At 34.1% G+C, this 21,662-nt stretch overlaps 1 protein-coding gene across 3 annotated transcripts in view; it reads left to right on the forward strand.

The window, feature by feature from the left end:
- Nucleotides 1-21,662, forward strand: part of LOC142348847 (intraflagellar transport protein 140 homolog) — a 175,142-nt gene that overhangs the window by 97,806 nt on the left and 55,674 nt on the right. For all 3 annotated transcript variants that reach the window (XM_075400388.1, XM_075400389.1, XM_075400390.1), the window contains 6 exons: nucleotides 2,106-2,275; nucleotides 2,539-2,719; nucleotides 13,310-13,458; nucleotides 13,723-13,851; nucleotides 21,027-21,122; nucleotides 21,409-21,541. In XM_075400388.1, the coding sequence (XP_075256503.1) occupies nucleotides 2,106-2,275; nucleotides 2,539-2,719; nucleotides 13,310-13,458; nucleotides 13,723-13,851; nucleotides 21,027-21,122; nucleotides 21,409-21,541 (858 nt within the window). The remainder of the gene's footprint in view (nucleotides 1-2,105; nucleotides 2,276-2,538; nucleotides 2,720-13,309; nucleotides 13,459-13,722; nucleotides 13,852-21,026; nucleotides 21,123-21,408; nucleotides 21,542-21,662) is intronic.

The following is a 21,662-nucleotide window of genomic DNA, read 5'->3' on the forward strand; positions in this document are numbered from 1 at the left end:
CCATCTCTCCACAGCTAGAGCGTAGTACTCTATTTACCATTCATGTAGTGAAAGACATTGTCTCTAGACGTATACAGAGATCCTAGTTTAGTTAAAAAGAATAGAGCCCTACATAAGAAGACTACGTTGGTGCTGAAGACTGACTATTTTTCAGCTCATTAGAACAACCTCCTGTCCATAATTACACGTTCCCGATAAAAAAAAGTAAGTGTTTGTCGCAAACCGCTTCGTACCCGCCGTGCTCTCGAGGTGCGCGGAACTAGTTGAAGCTTCTCTTTTGACAACTTGAATGTTTATTAGTTCTCCGTTGGTGTTAGAGTCCACTGATCACTGGCCGTGTGACTTCGTTCACTCAGAGTTAGTTTTGGGTTGGTTTTCTGCAATATTTTTTCCAAGACGTATTTTTTCCAAAATGTTTCGCTCTCACTTTCGCGAATTATTTACCCCCGTCCGTTTCAGCATGTCATCTGTTTTCATTTTTTTCCATTTTTTAGTTATCGCTTTGCTGTTTTGCTTCCTTTCGCGCTTTTAGTTGTTGTATGATTAATAGCCACCGTCAGCCTCTCAACAGCTATTTCTTAGGCACTCTCTTGTTTTCCAATTGGCTTTTCCATCACGTTTTTCGTTTAACGTTAGTCACGATTTTCACGTTTGACTTCCGACTTACCTCACTCGCTGTTTTAATCGAATAGATTTTAAATTCTTTCACGTATTGAAATACGCAATATAGTGAATGCGGTCAAAGTTAAAAGAGCAAAATCAAAAGAAAAAGGAGAAACATATAAAGCGAGGTCATTATGTCATAGTTCATTAGGTTGTCAAACTTCTTTAAAGCGATTGCTAACTGTTGTTAGTTTTATGCTCAGTTTAGAAGCTGAGTTAAGTCTAATTTTAGAAGCTCGCCGAATATGCAGAATTTCCGTACCAAATAAACAATTTTTGAAATCCAGAAAAATTTTTTTATTCTGTTTTATTGTTTTTTGTCTCTTTGTTATAATCCCAATGTGCGTCAAGCGGGTCAACGGCAGCTCCTTTCTGGCAATTAGCTGGCTACGTTTTAGCACTTAGCTGGCTACTACGTTTTGCTGTAGTTTCATTTATTTTCTGCCAGTCTACTGGTTGGTTGCTTAGTTTTGTTGCTAGCTAAGGTGTGACTTAAGTTTGTTCTAGAGTTACATCTAGTAGGTTACTGATTGTCCATTATAACGAACGTCTGATTGTCCATTATAAAGACGCTTTCACCAGAGTAGTCGACAAGAATGAGGAGCTCTTTGATCTTGCACGAATTACTGAAGATCCAGATACCGCCTCTAAGAACCTTGAATAATGGTTAGAGACTGTAAACAAGAAAACGACTAATTTGCTCTGTTTCTTTGAAGGGCATTTTTTGTAAATTTTCACAAGAATTGGATCTCTTTTGTGTTTAATAAGCAAAATAAGCCGCAGATCCTAATTCAATCAAAATGACTTGTTTTTAATTGTTCTAAGTACAAAAATTTTTCCAATTCTGTTGGCTTTCTTCTACCACTTTTCGTGCGACATATTTTTCGTCCAAGTGTTGTTCCGTCTGAACTCAAGTTTTTTTGAAAGCTTGAATTTTGGGGTTTTAATTGCTCTTGTTCAGAATTAAAGAGGCTTTAACTTATTGGCGGCGTTTTTGTACTAAAAGTTGATGGAAAGAGAGCCAAACTATGTTCAATCCCTTCTTTTAAGCAAGACCCCGCGCTTAAGAAGACTAATAGAAGAATCGAGCACCCGTGAGTTGTTTGATAGCAATTCGCGCTTTTTTAGTATAATGTTCTGTGGCTTAATTTCAGTTATCTGCGAAGAACAATAGTCCACATAGTATTCATAAGTGTTCAGTTATCGGCCATATGCTGGTTGTTCCAGTCAACGTCGAAAGTTCAAATATTACTCTTTCTATATTCTGGCGTGCTGCTGATTAAGATAATGTATATCACCTGCTTTTGAGACTTTTATTGCTTCTATAACTAACTGCTTTCGAATCATCGCTTTTCTGTCTTAAGATACGAATTTAATTCACGAGAAAGCGTATTGACGTGGATGAAAAAATTTCTTTTGAGCTAAGGCTGTACTTGTTTCAGAAGAATAGCAACAAGGCCAACACCTCCCCTGTGGTACGTCTGCCGATGCGTGACTTCGCCGGGTTCAGTGACTGTGACTCGACTACGAAGAAGGCCATGATTGATTTCAGTTTCCACATTGCTTATGGCAACATGGACGAGGCATTTAGGGCTATCAAACTGATCAAAAAGTACGATTTGAATATAGTCGACATGCTGAAATATCGTTTTGGTTTAAACTGGTCTGTTGAACAAATAATGGAATGCAAATAAGCTTCTCAACTCCCCTTTTGTTATGGGTAGATTACAACGCGCTGTTTATAGTAGATTCCGTTTTCAATGATATATTCATGCATTTATTCTCCATGCCAAAGCACAGGAAACGCGAAAATTGAATCTAGTATTATTGTATAGTATCTAACGCACAATATTGAGTAGTTAACTTGTATTGTAGTGAGTCGGTGTGGGAGAACATGTGTCGGATGTGTGTGAAGAACCAGAACTTGTCAGTGGCTAAGATGTGTCTGGGTAATATGCGCAATCTCAGAGCCACCCATGCCCTGCGCAAAGCCGAGCAGGCGGACATGGAAGTACCCGCTCAGACTGCTATGCTCGCTATTGCACTTGGAATGAGGGTTTGTTGTCTTAAATTGCTCTGAAACGAACCCTCTCCCATCCCCTCCCATTTCCGCTGTGTAGATGTAAAAGGAATTTTAGTTGAGTGAACCACCTCTCCACATATGCACAACCTTCTTCCTTTTGCCCTCTTCTCTCTGCGCCCTACTCACCCAGTCAGCTTAACCTGTGGCTAAGCTTATGGTAGCGGCAACAACAAAAGAGAGCAATTCGTCCGCACGTTGTAAGCTGTACGCCTTACTAGTCTCTTATTATATGAATCACTCAAACTGTTTCGAGTAGAAAATTCCATGACGTCAATGGCTGTTCTTAATCTTAAAAGATTGACCCCCTCAATCACACCCATCGCTTGACCTCACCATCTTCACTCCGCTCGCACCAGCCTAATGCTAGCTAGCATCACTATGCCCTCGCGAAGTTGAAAAAGGAAAAAAAATCCCCCAAGAATAAACTCATTAGTCTTAGATACAGATGCCCTTAATTTACAAAATTACTTCTGTTTTATTTTTGACCAGGTCTAATTAAAACTGATATTTGTTCCATTTAATCTATCCTCCCACTAAGAAGACTATAGAAGTCATTCATTATAGCTGCGAAGCTGTAAGCTGAGCGATGCTATATTGCGGTGCTCTTGATTTTTACGACTCGAAGAGGAGTATTGGTTTTTCTCTCGGTTTTTTTTTACAGGAAGTAGATTTGTTCACGCGGCATTTTGACCTAAAAGCAAAAGTGAGAAAAGCTGTCTTGGTGAACAGATTTTCGCTAAGCGAGAGAAGTTTTTTGATCATGCGCTGCGTTTAGTGAATGACTTTTTGACTTTGAAAAGTAGTTTTTGACTGAATTGCACATATAGATAACCGCTTTTAGCCGTTTTTTCGTCTAAGTGGCCCAATTTTTTTGCTTTTAATTGGGTTCCTTGTAGAAATAATTTTTATTCGATACTATACTGAAATGTCAACCTCGGAAATTGATGCCACAGTGTTGTGCAGAGCCTGAAAATGCGTTTCAAGTTGAAAATTGGCACATAATTCTTGATTTTTTAAATTTTTGGCTTCTTTTCTTTTAATTTCTTCTTTTTTGGATCTTTTAACCGTCTTTTTGTCAAAAATCAGTTAATATGGCAACTTCTCTTTGATAATTCCTATAATCAACGCCTATTTCTACCTCGATGTAATTTTGTTCCATAAAATTGTACATATGCTAATCCGATTTTGTTAGTTTTTTCCGATTTTCGTCAGTTTTTCGTATGTATTTTGGTTGTAATTGCTAGAAATAGTTTTTTTGTGCAACATGAGGGACTTTAATTTCGTTTCAATAAAAATTCAACATTTTTGGCGTTAAGTTTTGAGTAAACAGTTAAGACTTTTTCATAAATGCAGTCTTAACTTAAAAGTTCTTTGACCATTTTCTTGCAAAATGTTTCAATGTTTCTTATTTATGAATTCTGCTTTTCCCCTTTTTTTGTCTCTTCAGGAGGATAGATCTTTGTATCGGATGACTAGTTATATTTTCTCTGTCTTGAATGCTGAACAATGAAATGTATTAGTTTTTCTTGAATTTTTTAAATTGATTTTTAACTTTCAAAAATGAAGAAAGTCTTTTTGTTACGGTGTTCCTTACTTTGTGCCCATATTCTTCACATTCTAGTGAGTTTCATTCTAGCTTTGTCCTGGAACCTTTATTTATTTTCGGTATATTGATTTTTTCAGTTGTAAGGAATGAACGATTTCAGCTTTTTCTTAGATTTTCGTCATTTCTTTGGTGTGCAATTGATTTCATTCAACAAAAGGCAGTACTGAGAGTTTGATAGCAAGCTTCTTCCAAAATTCTCACTTATGACTATTTACTGCAGCTTTTTTCCGGCCTTGGTATTAATTTAAACGATTTTTTGCCTTTTGAATATTCTTCTGCTGTTTATGTCTTTTCTATGATCAGTTTTATTTCTGATTTAGTATGAAATCATGTTGTCTAGCTGATGTACAAAACGGAACAGTATGTGTGTGTGTTGTTTCTTGTCTTAATTGCAGTGATTAGAAGAGTAATTATAGGTGTTTTCTGATTCTTAAATTTGAGCTTTCTTTTTTGAAAAGATTTAACTTTTCGCGATCTTTTTCAGATTAGATTCATGAATTATTTGAGGGCTATTGATAACCTTGCCAGTTTTTTTGGACTATCAGGTTTTTGACCACCCTAATTTTTTGGATTTTTTATCGTTACCAAACGTTTTTAATTATATAAAATTTTGCTGCATTTTGTTTCTCTTGTTGACAGTGGTTTAAGTTTCACCAATTTTTAGAGCAGACCTGGAGAGGTAATGAGTTAATGATTTGAAACAAAAGGTACTGGCTTCCGCTGGAATTACGGTTTTGTTAGCTTTGTTTTGACGCTTCGAGTCGCTTCCGGAATTCTTCCGGCTATGTTTTTTTTGTTTCGTGGTCTGACGCCCTTTTTTCGTTTTACATTTGTTCACACAGCAAACCTGAAAAAATCAAATTTTCTGATTGACTTCTTCCTCTCACTAACGGAATTTGCGCGCGTGACGTCATTTCTCACTCGCTTTACCAAAAGTTTTTAGGTTATTTGCGTGATTAGATTTTGATAATACTTGACTTACCTCACTCAATAAAATGACTTTTGCACTTTAAAACTTAAGTTTAATTTGAATTTGTTCAAGGTCAAAGGAACTCATATGTGCAGTGAAGGTCCCTAATAAGAGGCTTCTGCGGAATGAATTTTAACAAGCTTTATTAATTTATCGCTGAATGTTTTTTACCTAGTTTTTTGAGCGGCGTCAATTTTTTTTTCAATTTAGATCTGTATCTGTTCCTATCTCTATTATATGACTCGCAGGTCTATTCTTTCGCAGCTATTCCGGCAATCTGCCGGCTGTGTTCCATTTTTGTTTCTTGTTTTGTTTCAAGTACCATCTAAATTGTGGGAAGCAACTTTTGTTAATACAATCTGCGATGCTTAATGTAAGAGGCTGGCTCTCGTTAGTTGCAGAAATCAGAAGTTAAGGTTAAAGAGGCAGGTTTTGATGTTTTGATTAGGATGGTTCTTAATCTCTCTGATTTTTTTTAGTTTGGTTGTACTTGCTTGAAGCTGTTCAAGTCATATAGGTATTTGCTATCTAATGTTTTGTTGTGTTGTCGATGAAATGACCTTTAAACCAAAATTTTTCGATCAAAATGAAACTGCTTGAGCAAATTTTTTGTTCATTTTGCTCGTTCATTTTGTGTTTTCTTCGTTATTTTTGTTTTCTTTTCTTTTCAACAAATTATTTTTCATTCCAGAAGTTTTTGACGTATAGATTTCGGATTGCATTTTTAATTCGCTTTGCACCTTGCTCATGTTTCACGTTGTACACAATTCACCTATCGCAAGTTACTCAACTTTTCTCCACTCTTAGTTCTAACTGAATGGTCTACGGATGGGATATTAGGCCAAAACTCGATTAGGCGAACAAATTTTTTGTTGCAGTTAGGCAAACATCTTCAGCTAAAGTTTTGTGAAAATTAGGCAAATAGCAATTAAAACAATTAAAGGATGTAATTCAAAATCCACTCGATGCCATAAAGTTGTCAAGTATCCCTAATAGTCGTCTTTACATGCGAATGATTTATTGAAAGTACTTAAATTGCATCACTGTTTTGCATCTGTTTAATAGCCGCCCTCATCTTCTCAGCCGGCTATTATAGCGCTCCTATTTTTTTTACAATTCAAAGAATTTGAATTGTATTGGGGCGCTGTCTTTTTTTTTAAGATCTGTTCACACATTTTCATGATTTTTGAAGTCAAATTGGAGTGGTGATTTTGGTCACGACGAAACAGGTAATGGAGCGAAAAAGCGAGTGGTTTTGCGGCGTGAAATTTTTTTGCTCTAAATTTAAAGTAGAGTGAGAAAATGGTGTTTGAACAAAAATTCGCTTTCTCGCTAGTGGTTTTTTGTTCACATGCGGAAATTTCACTTCGATTTTTACTCTTTTTTCGATTTTTTGGATCGGATTTTTTTCTAAATGGTTTTTCCAATCCATTCATAGTCCGTTTTAGGTCTAGTTTTTTTAGTCAATGAAAATTCTTTGAATTGTACGTCAGGAATTGTCCTGCTATGTTTTTTAAGATCTGTTCACACATTTTCATGATTTTTGAAGTCAAATTAGAGTAGTGATTTCGATCACGCCGAAACAGGAAGTGGAGCGGAAAAGCGAGTGGTTTTGCGGCGTGAAATTTTTTCGCTCTAAATTTAAAGTGGAGTGAGAAAACGGTGTTGAACAAAAATTCGCTTTCTCGCTAGTGGTTTTTTGTTCACATGCGGCAATTTCACTCTGATTTTTACTGTTTTTTCGATTTTTTGGATCGGTTTTTTTTCTAAATAGTTTTCCCAATCCGTTCACAGCTTATTCTGGACCCAGTTTTTTTGTTAGAATCAAAATTACATACCTCACTAGTGGTTTTTTGTTCTCCCTAGCAGCATTTTGACATTGATTTTCTGTTTTTTTGCTTTTTTTTCATCTGATTTTTTTAAGAAATCGTTTTCCCAATTCACTCATTGTCCGTTCTAGGTCTAGTTGTTTGTTAAGTCAATGAAAATTCTTTGAATTGTACGTCAGGACTTGTCCTGCTATGTTTTTTTACTTCGTCGAATAAAAAAATGTTTCGCTTTACCTCATTTTGCCGCCTTTTCAACATTTTGCGTGAAATTTTTTTGACTTCTCTAGGCTAGTTTCTCTCTTCTCTCATTCTGCTAAAAGTGATTTTGAACATCAGTTGCTCAGCAAAGCAATTCAAAATGAACAGAGTTAGTACAAAAATGGATGTCAGAAATAGAAACGGGATAAACCCATAAAGCCCAATTTTAGATGCCCGCTAATTGAACGTCGTTCCTATAAGTCTTATTTACCATCTCTAATGCTTATTGTTATTGATAGTAGCACCTGTAGCCTCTCTAAGAAACAGAAGTATGTTCAACTACGAAATGCCATCAAAATAAATCGGACTTAGAAAAATGTTTTTGTATAAAAATCTTTTTTCAATATCTTCTGTTATTTCAATCCCAATCATGCTTATTGGAATCAAAGGCGGCTATTTTCCGGCAATCTGCCGGGTATGTTTTAGTCTACTCGGGTTCTTCCCGGGCACTGATTTTTGTTTTTAAAAATTACAGGGAAAGAATATCGATTATTCTTATTAATATTAATGTATTAATATCTTTAATGTAAATCATTTAGAACAACATGTTAAAAAACTCACAAAAGATTGTGGGGTGGGGGGGGGGGGGTAGTTGGGGTTAAACTACTCCGTGAAAATATTAAAAATTCGAGAATTCTGGTCGATTTTTCATTGTTTTAAGGCTATTTTTCTAGCAGTCAATTGTTATCTTCACTTAATTATATTATAATATCCAGCGGATTTTTTGGTACCGCCCTAAAGCGTTTTAATTCATAATCGCCTTAGTTCACGAGAACTTCAGTTCAGAATATGCGCCTATTGGCAAAAAAATTCTTGTGGCCTAATCGAGTTTTCATGTGTCCTACGCCCTGAATAAACGGTCAAAAACAAAAACGCGCTGTATTGTGAATACTGGCAGTCTCAAAAGCGCAGTTTTAAGTTTTAAATTATTGTTGTGGCAATAAATATTGAAGTTGCTGTCCTGCAACGGTATTTTAAGACCGTTATCTGATTTTTAAAAAAGAAACACTGAATTACCTGAGTATTTACAGACTAGTTTAGACTTCCAGGCAGTGTTTTTTACAGGTTTTATGTTAGATGAGTAATTGTTCCAATTTTACAAATTATATTCAAAAGAGATAATGTTTCAGATCATTAAGGATAGTGAGAAAGTACACTTACATTAAGTGCAAATGGGAATAAATGCACAAATTATTGCTTTAAAGAGGTCACGAAAATTTGAAGTTACGCCTTGAAAGTTCACCAAAACTATGATTTTACTAGTTTGCAACAAGCTGTTCGAAGATTTCTTTTAAATGTTGCTTAATTACATGGGCAGAATAAAAGATTACAGGTAACTTGTTCAAAACTTCAATACCTCTTCGGATTACGCTTTTATCTAGTGTTTGATGTACTAACTTTCCAGTTGTTTGATGTTTATAGCAGTCAAAAGTTTGTATTGAGAGCCCATTTGGACTACTAAGTACTGGTTTTCGATTAGTAATTAAGAGAAAGAGGTTGCAGGTTAATCTGTAGTCAAGCCGGGGTGAACAGGCATTATTTTCGAACGATGATAATAGGCTTTTACTGCTCAGCTTAATTTTTTAAGGTAACGGTTGATTTGATACCAATTGTGCTCAATAGTACGGCAGGATATTGAAAATGGCTAATTACTAAAGATTTAATCATAACTGGAAGTAGCTTTTATTGCTAGGTAGTCCCAAGTTGTATAAGCGTTTAATACTTTGGGCCATTTTCGAGAGTAGTTTCTTAACCTCTTTTTTATAGTTGAGTTCATTATCTATAAGTACACCGAGATATTTCGCTTGAGGTTGTTCTTCGATTTTTTGTTCTCGAATTTGAAGCCATTGTGGTTGATTCTTTTTGCCAAGTACAGTAAATTCAGTTTTATCTGCATTTATTTTAAGTGCCATTGACGTAAAGTAGTCCAGTATAACTTCTGAGTGTTCAGGTGACTTTTTACCAATATCAGGGTCGCAATCTGATGTAAAATGAACAGTATCGTCAGCATATTAGATGATTTCGCAAGTTTTTAGTTCTAAATCATTCACATAATGATTGAGTAGAAGCGGTCCCGGTCCCAGAACTGTACCCTCGGGGACCGCATGATATAATTGAAACCAGTCTGAAATTTCATCATTCACAATTACTCTGCCTCTTACCGCTTAAGAATCTTGATAAAATTTTTACTGATGAATCATTGAATCCAAGATTTTCTCCTTTTTTTAATAGTATAGTATGATTTATTGAGTCGAAGGTTTTCGAGCGATCAAGAAGGCCACATGTAAATTTATTTTCATTCAATTCGTCTACTCTAGAATAATTTCCGAAACCAAATTGTCTGTTTTTTAACATGCAAATAGTTTTCCACCTGCGCTTTGCATTGTTGCTCAATTTTTTTTTTGAGAAGCAGGTGTAATAGAAATTTGTGTATAATTGGTTGGTTTATCTGTCTCACCTTTCTTTGTGAAAGGGAATCACATTGGTTAATTTTACTTCTGAGGGAAATTTCTATTCCTTAAGGTAAGCATTGAATAATTCTGTGAGTGGTCTTGCTAATACTGCCGAAGCATCACTGGCAATGCTGGAGCCATGCTGGCAATGTCGGTCCTAAAAGTTTAGATGGGTCAAGCATCCTGACTAATAAATATTAATGTTTTGTTATGAAACGGAATAAAGTCATCATTTTTTACAACTTGATCGAAACTCTGCTCTAAGGGAGGGGGTTGTTGAAAACGTCACCTAGTTTGCTGAATTTTAAAATTCAAGAATTTTTCTGTTTTTTATGCTCTGATGAAATTTAACCGAATGAGTTTGTTAAACCTTCAATAGATATGGCTGTTTTACTGCAATTTCTAACTTCATTTATTGAATTCAATTTTAAACGCACGTATTTGGGTGTTTAAATATGCTGTTTTTTAAAGGAGCAGAAGTCATTATAAAAATTCGAAATTAGTGTTTTTGTTTTACCCAAAATTAATGAATTGACATTTAGTTAACAGCTTGTCACGTTTTTTCTCGTGGAGATAAGAATTTCTCGTTACTGAAAGATTTTGTGTTTGGAAGCATGCTTTTGTTTAGCTTTTAAGAGGAGTTTTCAATTTCAAAAAGCTTTTTTTGCATCTTGGTGTGAGTAAAGTTTACGCCAGTTTGAGCATTTTATCGTTTTCCGAAATTCAGATTTTTCATAAATCCTCTTGTCTAAAATATGTTTGATCCGGGCTCTTTTTTGTACCAATAACATTATTGAAGATATTTGATTTAGCCAGATGATCACTATTGATCGATGAGTAGATAGTAGCAATTATTAATGTCTCAAGATATATATCGGTTATGAGAAAATATTGAGCGCTTCATTGTGGGATATAGTTCTTGTGGGGTTCTCAACATTTATTGGATTTCTATCGTATGGTCTTAACATGGTGTTCAATTTTTGTTTTTCAGAAATAGTTCAAGTTATAGTCACCCATTAAAAATATTGGCTTGTTTTCATTAATTGCTTTACCAATGTTTAGAGCCAATTAGTCCAAAAATTCATCAGGTTTTCTTTTTTGGGGACAGTACGCAATGTTAACCAATGCGTTCTGATCATCCTTATTTTTATTTCTACCCACAGTCTCTCAAAACTTTTGAGTTTTTTACTTTACCTTGGAATTAAAGGCAGTAATCCTCCCCCTTTGACTGTTTCTCGATCTTTTCTGAAACAATGGAATGAATTTTTTTAAGGATTTACTGAAAGATCAGAATCCTTGAACTTTGTCACTCATTGAACTTTGTTATTCCGTATATACAATGAGTCCCAATACCATTAAATTTTTATATTATTAACTACAGCCTTAATTTGTACTATATTTTTATTTATGCTATGAGCATTTAAGTGGAATGTTTTGAAGCTGTCTTGTTGTTTTTTTTGAGATTTTAAACACGTCTTTGTAATTAAAGAGCGGCTCAGAATTGAGTTGATGTCTCCACTTCTTAAAAATAAAAATAAGGCAATTATTGCTTGTAGTAGGAGACTGGATACTAACTGGAAAAGCGTTAGATGTAAAATTTTCATCGGGAATTGTTTGTTTCCTGTGTTTATTATTAATTGTTTTTGCTGATCTGATCAATGTAGCCGTGGCAATAGGATGAGCAACATATTCGCAGACCAGCAAAAATACGAGGAGTGACTTTAAGTTGTGAGTTGAGTACTTAGACTTTAAACAAATATTTGGCCCAGCAATGAGATCAAAAGAAACCGCAAGTTAATAAGAGCTATAAAAGTTAGTAGACCGAGGTTGATAGTAATTACAAACGTACAAATTTGATGAATAGAGGGCTTGCTTGTAATAGGATTTTCATGCGATTGGTAATGAGCATTAGATGACATAGATTTAACTGCTCCATTGGATGCTTTCAGAGGTTGTTGTAGCGAAATATTTGTCACGTAAGGTATGCCTTTACCATAGTTCAGATAAACATTGTAATGATTTATATGGTTGTAGCGCAACGCTTTCTTTCGCCCTTGGTAATTTGAGAATGCGTTTAATCGAGTGATAACAAATTTACCATAAGCATGATCGTTGTAATTGATTGACAATAAACCATTAAACTCGTCAATCGCATTTTTGAAACATTTTAGAGTTTGTATTTGAGCGTTAGCACTTCGCAAAGAACAAAATTGTCGGGTTTAAACTTATCCATACATCTGTAAATTAATTATTCAAACTCTTGGACGATCTCGTCAACAATCTTGTGTTCAGTTTTTTTTTCGTTTTATTTTTCCCGAACTTTTTGTTCTTCCTTTGTTGTTGATCTTTTATATGCGTAAACACAACAGTCACAAGGAATAGTTTCTTCGCTTTCTAATTGGACGATAATGCTACTACCAAAAACCATATTGACTTGCTCATTTTTATGTTCAATCGTGTTGAACTCTCTTACCTTCTCAGCAAAAGAGAACTTTGCTTTTGCAACCGTAACCTGTTCAAGGTTGGCGTCGGATGCTTCGTCAGCCCATGATGAAAAACCCCCTGGTTGTAGGTTTCCCTCTAATAATTCTTTCTTTTTTTTGATAACTTGATATAACTTTTTCTATAAAGCGTTCTTTGCTTTCAAGTTTTTGATATAAATCTAAATATAGTTTGTACAAAACTTTTTCTCAAGGATTGGCAATCTTCAAGGAAGAGTGGTACAGAGGGAGGGCGAATGAGACGGGTGTTCTGATATATCAACCGACATTTTCAAGGATTCAGGTTGAAGAATTTTAAAAGTTTTTGGATGTACAGTTTCAAAGATTTGCTCAAAATTTTAGGACAAATTCACGGTTTCTTTTGATAAGAAAGAAAGCATTTGAAGGTCAATGTTTTTTGAGGACTTAATAATTGAGGACTTAATCGGAAAACTTTTTGACACTTGGAAAATTTGTATCTCGTTTTCTGTATCGCTTCCTATCTCAATTGACGTCAGGGTGGTCAACAGCGGCTATTTGACGACTAAGTGCTCTATTATACTTTTTGCTTCGAACTTTTTTGTTCATAGTCTCAAAACGAATTTCATCATGATGTATTTGGCTGATCCATAGTATCCATTTTGATTTCAGTTGTTTAGAGGTGACTTCACTCCTTCATATACCTCTCCAGGCTTGCATTCGAGATAATTATTACTGTAAGATAGTTACAATCTGTTGAAAGTTTAATTGCTGGTTGATTAAGGAGAGGAACTGTTAACAAACAAGTTAAAATGGTTCCCGGTACCTGTTCTAAGCAGTTGTTCCTCGATGATTGTTTCAGTCAACAAAGTGATTAAGAACAGTGTAAAATTGTTTTTTAATCTACCAAGAGCTGTCAGTACCTTCAAGCAATGTGATGTTTGTCCCAATTTTTTTATAACCAAATTTAAAGTGAGGTTCTATCTAGGAGGAAGCAGAGAAGCTGTTGAAGTCTTGTGGAAGACATGATCTGTTGAACGAGATCCATCAATCACAGTGCGAATGGGGCAGAGCCATCTCAGTGGCTGAGAAACACGACAGAATACACCTGACCACTACACAGTACAACTATGCTAGGTAACAAACAAATGGGTACAGCCAAAATGGGTACTGAACTTGCAGCGCATTAATATTCACTTTCAAATATAAATATTTTACTCACTTTTACGGTTTCGATTAAGTTAATTGGTAACTAACTATGTAAATGTGTTAATGCCAAAAATTGCGTTGGAAAAGCTTAAGAATTTCAAAATAAAGTGATTAAATACAAAGGTGGAAATCGTATTTAGCCAAATTTATAAATTCTTTGTCCTACTAATTGAAATTACTTAGTTATTTCAGGTACCTGGAGTCTCAATCTGCTTCCGGCACGGCTGATCAGTTGAACTTAAGTGAAGACTCCGCTCAATCAACTGATGACAATGGGAAAGAATCATTTGGTACGCCAGCTGTAGAAAAAGCCATCCAATTGTGAGTTCTACTCTGTTCTACTCTATACTTCTAACTCAAAGTCATACTCGATATTTGAGTTTCCCCGCTGTATTAATGAACCAAATGCTTGGAAAATGATTTGTCTATTAATTTCTCATATACTGATGTGATTATTATATGAGGAATATATATTAATCTTTGACATTATTTGTCTGTTTGTTATTTCCTTAGTTGTCACTATGTATTTCATCAGTGCTGGCTGTACTGACTGAGAATTTTCTGATTAATAGCCGCCCTCATCTCAGCCGGCTATTATAGTGCTCCTATTTTTTTTACAATTCAAAGAATTTGAATTGTATTGGGGCGCTGTCTTTTTTACGACTCGAAGAGGAGTATTGGAGAAGTCCTTTTTGTTTAATCAATTTTATTGGAGTGATTTTTGAAGCGGGAAATGAAACGCGTGAAAAAATTTGGAGTGATTTTGGCGCTGAACAAAAGTGAAGAGCGGAGCGAAAAGAGAGTGGTTTTTGTTCGTACCGCAGTTTTTGAGAGAGCGAGAATTTGATGTGTGAAAAAATTTTCTCTAAGCGAGCGAAATTTTTTTGTTCACGTGCGGCATTTTAAAGCAGTCTTTCATTTATTTTGGTTAAGAGGTTTGGTTATGATTTTGTTTTAATTTTAGGCTGGTTTCGGTAGTGGTTTGAAGGTTTCTGGAAATTAATATGAATTTTATGATAATTCGGAGGTTTTTTATGTATTTTGATGATTTTCGGGCTAATTTTTGCGTTTTTTTGACGATTAATTCGTTTTACTGGCTCAAATGGGTATTGAAGAAACCCCTTCTACTTGAGCAATTTTATGGTAACAATTGGTTTCAGTTTTGTGGGTAAGAATCATTTTTTTGTTGAGAAATATGACAAAAAAATGGCAAAAATTGGAACTGTTTTTCTTAATTTTTTGCAGTTTTTCGTTTTTTTGTTTTTAGCTAAATTTCTTTGCCTATTATGACTTGCCTATTGTTTTGCGAGCATCTGGATACCCTATTAGCTGAAGGGAATTTTTCTTTTGATTTATATGTTTTTTGAAATACTAAAAGTATTAGTAACTTTTCCAAGTTTTTCAGTAAAAGTTGTTTTTAAGAGCTTTTTTCATAATTTAGCCTAAAGTTTTTTTTTCAAAATTCACATAAGTGGTTTTTGTAAGTACTAGTTGTTTTGATAAAGTTATTTTGGCAGAGATAGTTTTTTCGGGATCTCAAGTTATAACAAAATTTGATCCGATTTTTTATCATATTTTAACAAATTTGATTTTATTGTTTTTACCTTTTCGTTTCATGACTTTCTTTCACGATAATCATCAATTAGTGAAGCACGTTTTGTTTGATGAGTAGTTGGATGACGTTTAAATGGATTTTCACTTCCAGTCGTTTCCGGAATTCATCCGGCTATGTTTTTTTTTAGATCTGTTCACACATTTTCATGATTTTTGCAGCAAATTGGAGTAGTGATTTTGGTCACGCCGAAACAGGAAATGGAGCGAAAAGGCGAGTGGTTTTGCGGCGTGAATTTTTTTGCTCTAATTTTAAAGTAGAGTGAGAAAACGGTGTTTGAACAAAAATTCGGTTTCTCGGTAGTGGTTTTTTGTTCACATGCGGCAATTTCACTCTGATTTTTACTGTTTTTTCGATTTTTCTAATCCGATTTTTTTTCTAAATGGTTTTCCCAATCCATTCACAGCCATTCTAGGCCTCGTTTTTTGTTTTAATTAAATTTTCATTTCTCACTAGTGGTTTTGTGTTCACATGCTGCATTTTGACATTGATTTTTTGTGTTTTTTCTTAATTTTTATCTGACGTTTTTTTAAAATTATTTTCTCAATTAATTCATAGTCCATTCTAGGTCTAGTCTCTTCGTTTTAGTCAATCAAATTTCTTTCAATTGTACGTCAGGACTTGTCCTGCTGTTCTTTTAAATCAATTTTATTGGAGTGAATTTTGAAGCGGGAAATGAAACACGTGAAAAAATTGGAGTGATTTTGTTGCTGAACAAAATGAAGAGTGGAGCGAAAAGAGAGTGGTTTTTGTTCATATCGCTTTTTTCTAGAGAGCGAGAAATTGAGGTGTGAAAAAAATTTCTAAGCGAGTGAAATTTTTTGTTCACGTGCGGAATTTTAAAGCAATTTTTTCCAATTTTTTGGTTAAGAGGTTTTGTTATGATTTTCTTTAAACTTTAGGCTGGTGTTGGTAGTGGTGTGAAGGTTTCTTGTAAGTTATATGAATTTTATGTTAATTCGGCGGTTTTTCATGTATTTTGCTGATTTTTGGGCTAATTTTTGCTATTTTATTTACTTTTGTTTTATTTTACTGCCTCAAATGGCTATTGAAAAGATCCCTATTACTTGAGAAGTTTTTAGTTAACAAATAGTTGCAGTTTTGTGGATATGAAACAGTTTTTCGCTGAGAAATATGACGAAAAATAGCGAAAATTGGAACTATTTTTCTCAATTTTTTGCAGTTTTTCGTTTTTTTTCTGTTCTTTATCTAAATTTCTTAGCCTATTATGACTTGCCTACTGCTTTAGGATCATCTGGATACCTTATTGGCTGAAAAAAATTTTCCTTTGGGTTTATGTGCTTTTGTAATATTAAAAAAATATGAAATTTTCAGGTTATTTTTCAGGTTTTTTCTCATAAGTGGTTTTAGTAGGTACTTGTTGTGTTGAAGTAATTTTGACAAAGATAGTTACTTCGGGGTCTCGATTGATGAAAAATTTTGATCAGATTTATCATATTTTAATAGATTTGATTTGAAGTTATTTTGGCAGAGATAGTTTTTTCGGGATCTCAATTTATAACAAAATTCGATCCGGTTTTTTATCATATTTTAACAAATTTGATTTTATTGTTTTTTACCTTTTCGTTTCATTACTTTTTTCACGATAATCATCAACTACAGAAGAACGTTTTGTTTGATGAGTAGTTGGATGACGTTTAATTGGATTTTCACTTCCAGTCGTTTCCGGAATTCTTCCGGCTATGTTTTTTTTAGATCTGTTCACACATTGTCATGATTTTTGCAGTCAAATTGGAGTAGTGATTTTGGTTATGCCGAAACAGGAAATGGAGCGAGAAGGCGAGTGGTTTTGCGGCGTGAGTTTTTTCGCTCTAATTTTCTAGTAGAGTGAGAAAACCGTGTTTGAACAAAAATTCGGTTTCTCTGTAGTGGTTTTTTGTTCACATGCGGCAATTTCACTTTGATTTTTACTGTTTTTTCGATTTTTCGAATCGGATTTTTTTCTAAATGGTTTTCCCAATCCATTCACAGCCATTCTAGGCCTCGTTTTTTTGTTTTGATTAAATTTTCATTTCTCGCTAGTGGTTTTTTGTGTTCACATGCTGCATTTTGACATTGATTTTTTTGTTTTTTTCTTATTTTTTATCTGATGTTTTTTAAAAATTATTTTCTGAATTAATTCATAGTCCATTCTAGGTCTAGTTTTTTCCTTTTAGTCAATGAAAATTCTTTGAATTGTACGTCAGGACTTGTCCTGCTATGTTTTTTTTTAATCAATTTTATTGGAGTGAATTTTGAAGCGGGAAATGAAACACGTGAAAAAATTGGAGTGGTTTTGTTGCTGAACAAAATGAAGAGTAGAGCGAAAAGAGAGTGGTTTTTTGTTCATATCGCTGTTTTCTAGAGAGCGAGAAATTGAGGTTTGAAAAAAATTTTTAAGCGAGTGAAATTTTTTGTTCACGTGCGGAATTTTAAAGCAATTTTTTCCAATTTTTTTTGGTTAAGAGGTTTTCCTATGTTTATCTTTAAATTTTAGGCTTGTGTTGGTAGTGGTGTGAAGGTTTCTTGTAAGTTATATGAATTTTATGTTAATTCGGCGGTTTTTCATGTATTTTGCTGATGTTTGGGCTAATTTTAGCGATTTTTTTTTACTTTTGTTGTTTTACTGCCTGAAATGGCTATTGAAAAGACCCCTATTACTTGAGAAGTTTTAAGTTAACAAATAGTTGCAGTTTTGTGGATATGAAGCAGTTTTTTGCTGAGAAATATGACGAAAAATAGCGAAAATTGGAACTATTTCTTAATTTTTTGCAGTTTTTCGTTTTTTTTCTGTTCTTTAGATAAATTTCTTAGCCTATTATGAATTGCCTACTGCTTTAGGATCATCTGGATACCCTATTGGCTGAAAAAAAATTTCCTTTGGATTTATGTGCTTTTGTAATATTAAAAAAATATGAAATTTTTCAGGTTTTTTAGTCAGTTGTTTGTAAGGCTTGGCATCAAGTTATTTTTTCATGGTTTGGCATCAAGTTTGTGTTGATGAAGTAATTTTGACAAAGATAGTTATTTCGGGGTCTCGATTGATGACAAATTTTGATCAGATTTATCATATTTTAATAGATCTGATTTGAAGTTATTTTGGCAGAGATAGTTTTTTCGGGATCTCAATTTATAACAAAATTTGATCCCATTTTTTATCATATTTTAACAAATTTGATTTTATTGTTTTTACCTTTTCGTTTCATGACTTTTTTTCACGATAATCATCAATTAGTGAAGCACGTTTTGTTTGATGAGTAGTTGGATGACGTTTAATTGGATTTTCACTTCCAGTCGTTTCCGGAATTCTTCCGGCTATATTTTTTTTAGATCTGTTCACACATTGTCATGATTTTTGCAGTCAAATTGGAGTAGTTATTTTGGTCACGCCGAAACAGGAAATAGAGCGAAAAGGCGAGTGGTTTTGCGGCGTGAATTTTTTCGCTCTATTTTTCTAGTAGAGTGAGAAAACGGTGTTTGAACAAAAATTCGGTTTCGCGGTAGTAGTTTTTTGTTCGCATTCTGCAATTTCACTCTGATTTTTACTTTTTTCAATTTTTCGAATCGGATTTGTTTTCTAAATGGTTTTCCCAATCCATTCACAGCCATTCTAGGCCTCGTTTTTTTTGTTTTAATTAAATTTTCATTTCTCGCTAGTGGTTTTTTGTGTTCACATGCTGCAATTTGACATTGATTTTTTTGTTTTTTCTTATTTTTTATCTGATGTTTTTTTAAAATTATTTTAATTAGTTCATAGTCCATTCTAGGTCTAGTTTTTTCCTTTTATTCAATGAAAATTCTTTGAATTGTACGTCAGGACTTGTCCTCTTTTTTTTTAATCAATTTCATTGGAGTGAATTTTGAAGCGGGAAATGAAACACGTGAAAAAATTGGAGTGATTTGGTTGCTGAACAAAATGAAGAGTGGAGCGAAAAGAGAGTGGTTTTTTGTTCATATCGCTGTTTTCTAGAGAGCGAGAAATTGAGGTGTGAAAAAAATTTCTGTAAGCGAGTGAAATTTTTTGTTCACGTGCGGAATTTAAAGCAATTTTTTCCATTTTTTTTGGTTAAGAGGTTTTCTTGTGTTTTTCTTTGAATTTTAGGCTGGTGTTGGTAGTGGTGTGAAGGTTTCTTGTAAGTTATATGAATTTTATGTTAATTCGGCGGTTTTTCATGTATTTTGCTGATTTTTGGTCTAATTTTAGCGATTTTTTTACTTTTGTTTTGTTTTACTGCCTCAAATGGGGGTTGAAGTTTTTAACAAATAGTTGCAGTTTTGTGGATATGAAGCAGTTTTTTGCTGAAAAATATGAAGAAAAATAGCGAAAATTGGAACTATTTTTCCTAATTTTTTGCAGTTTTTCGTTTTTTTTCTGTTCTTTAGATAAATTTCTTAGCCTATTATGACTTGCCTACAGCTTTAGGATCATCTGGATACCCTATTGGCTAAAAAAAAATTTCCTTTGGATTTATGTGCTTTTGTAATATTAAAAAAAATTTGAATATTTTCAGGTTTTTTATTCAGTTGTTTGTAAGAGCTTATTTTTTCATGGTTTGGCATCAAGTTTTTTAAAGTTTCTCATAAGTGGTTTGAGTAGGTACTTGTTGTGTTGATGAAGTAATTTTGAGAAAGACAGTTGTTTCGGGGTCTCGATTGATGACAAATTTTTATCAGATTTATCATATTTTAATAGATTTGATTTTTTTTTATTTTTTGTTCTATGGTTTTGTTTCAAGACAATCCTAAATTAGTGGAGGCACGTTTTGTCTGATGAGTAGTTGAATGGCATTTAAGTGGATTTCCGCTTCGAGTCGTTTCCGGATTTCTTCCGGCTATGTTTTTTTAAATTTCTGTTCACATATTTCATGAGTTTTGAACTCAAATTGGAGTAGTGATTTTGGTCACGCCGAAACTGGAAATGGAGCGAAAAAGCGAGTGGTTTTGCGGCGTGAATTTTTTTCGCTCTAAATTTAAAATAGAGTGAGAAAACGGTGATTGAACAAAAATTCGGTTTCTCGGTAGCGATTTTTTGATCACATGCGGCAATTTCACTCTGATTTTTAATGTTTTTTCCGATTTTTCTAAAAGGTTTTCTAAATGGTTTTCCCAATCCATTCACAGCTCATTCTTGGCCTAGTTTTTTGTGTGAATTAAATTTTCCTTTCTGGCTAGTGGTTTTTTCGTTCGCATGCGGTATTTTGACATTGATTTTCTGTTTTTTTTTCTTATTTTTTTATCTGATTTTTTTAAAAATGGTTTTCTCAATTCACTCATTGTCCATTATAGGTCTAGTTTTTCTGTTTAGTCAATGAAAATTCTTTGAATTGTACGTCAGGACTTGTCCGGCTATGTTTTTTTACTTCGTCGAACTTTTTTTTGCTTTACCATTTTGCCGCTTTTTCGACATTTCGCATGAAATCTTTTTGACTTCTCTAGGCTAGTTTCTCTCTTCTCTCATTCTGCTAGAAGTGAATTTGAACATCAGTTGCTCAGCAACGCAATTCAAAATGAACAGAGTCAGTATACAAAATTGAAGTCAGAAATAGAACCGGGATAAACCTATAAAGCCCAATTTTAGATGCCCGCTATTTGTACGTCGCTATAAGTCTTAGTTACCATCTCTTATGCTTATTGGTTTTGATAGTACCCACTGTGGCCTCTCTCTAAGAAATAGAAGTATGTTCAACTACGAAATGTCATCAAAATAAATCGGACTTAAAAAATGTTTTTGTACAAAAATCTTTTTTTTTTCAATATCTTCTATTCTTTCAATCCCAATCATGATTATTGGAATCAACGGCGGCTATTTTCCGGCAATCTGCCGGGTATGTTTTGTTGATTTGGACTTTTTTTTAAAAAAGTTATGAACTATTATGATTTCCAGATACGAAAAGGCAAGTACACACCACTTTGACGTGCCGAGAATGTTGTCAGATAACTACTCCAATTTACTCAGCTACGTCAACCACAAAAACGAACCGTAAGTTTTAAAATGCTGCATTGACTGTGCTGAATGGTGCCTCATATACCATAAGTAGTAGCGTTAGCCAATCGTTGATAGGCTGTTTTTTGCATATATTTACAAATTGTGTTGCGGCGTTTACAGACATTTTGTTTCTACCTGGATTTTCAGTAGAAGAAAGTGTTACTTTGATTGCAAAGAGAAAGCTGTCATGAATGGTTTTCTATACTGTTAATTTATAAGTATTATTTTAGTCTACCGATTCGTGTAAACTGAATATTTTCTTTAAGTCTAATGTGTTTAGAGCACTGTACAAGTGGTGGGCACAGTTTTGTGAGTCTACAGGTAGTATTGAGTTGGCCCTTGAGTACTACGAAAAGGCCAATGATATCCTGTCAATGGTCAGGGTGCTCTGCTACTTGGAGAAGTATGATGAGGTAAATGCAATATCAATTATTTTCCTGAAACTGCGTTATACATTACCCTACGAATTAAACTTTTTAATACAATGTCGTGCAACTGTCGTGCTCTCTTGTTTCAAGACAAGAATTGCCTTGC

Source organism: Convolutriloba macropyga, chromosome 10 (genome assembly GCF_964194025.1).
Source record: "Convolutriloba macropyga chromosome 10, txConMacr16.3, whole genome shotgun sequence".
Classification (NCBI taxonomy): domain Eukaryota; kingdom Metazoa; phylum Xenacoelomorpha; order Acoela; family Convolutidae; genus Convolutriloba; species Convolutriloba macropyga.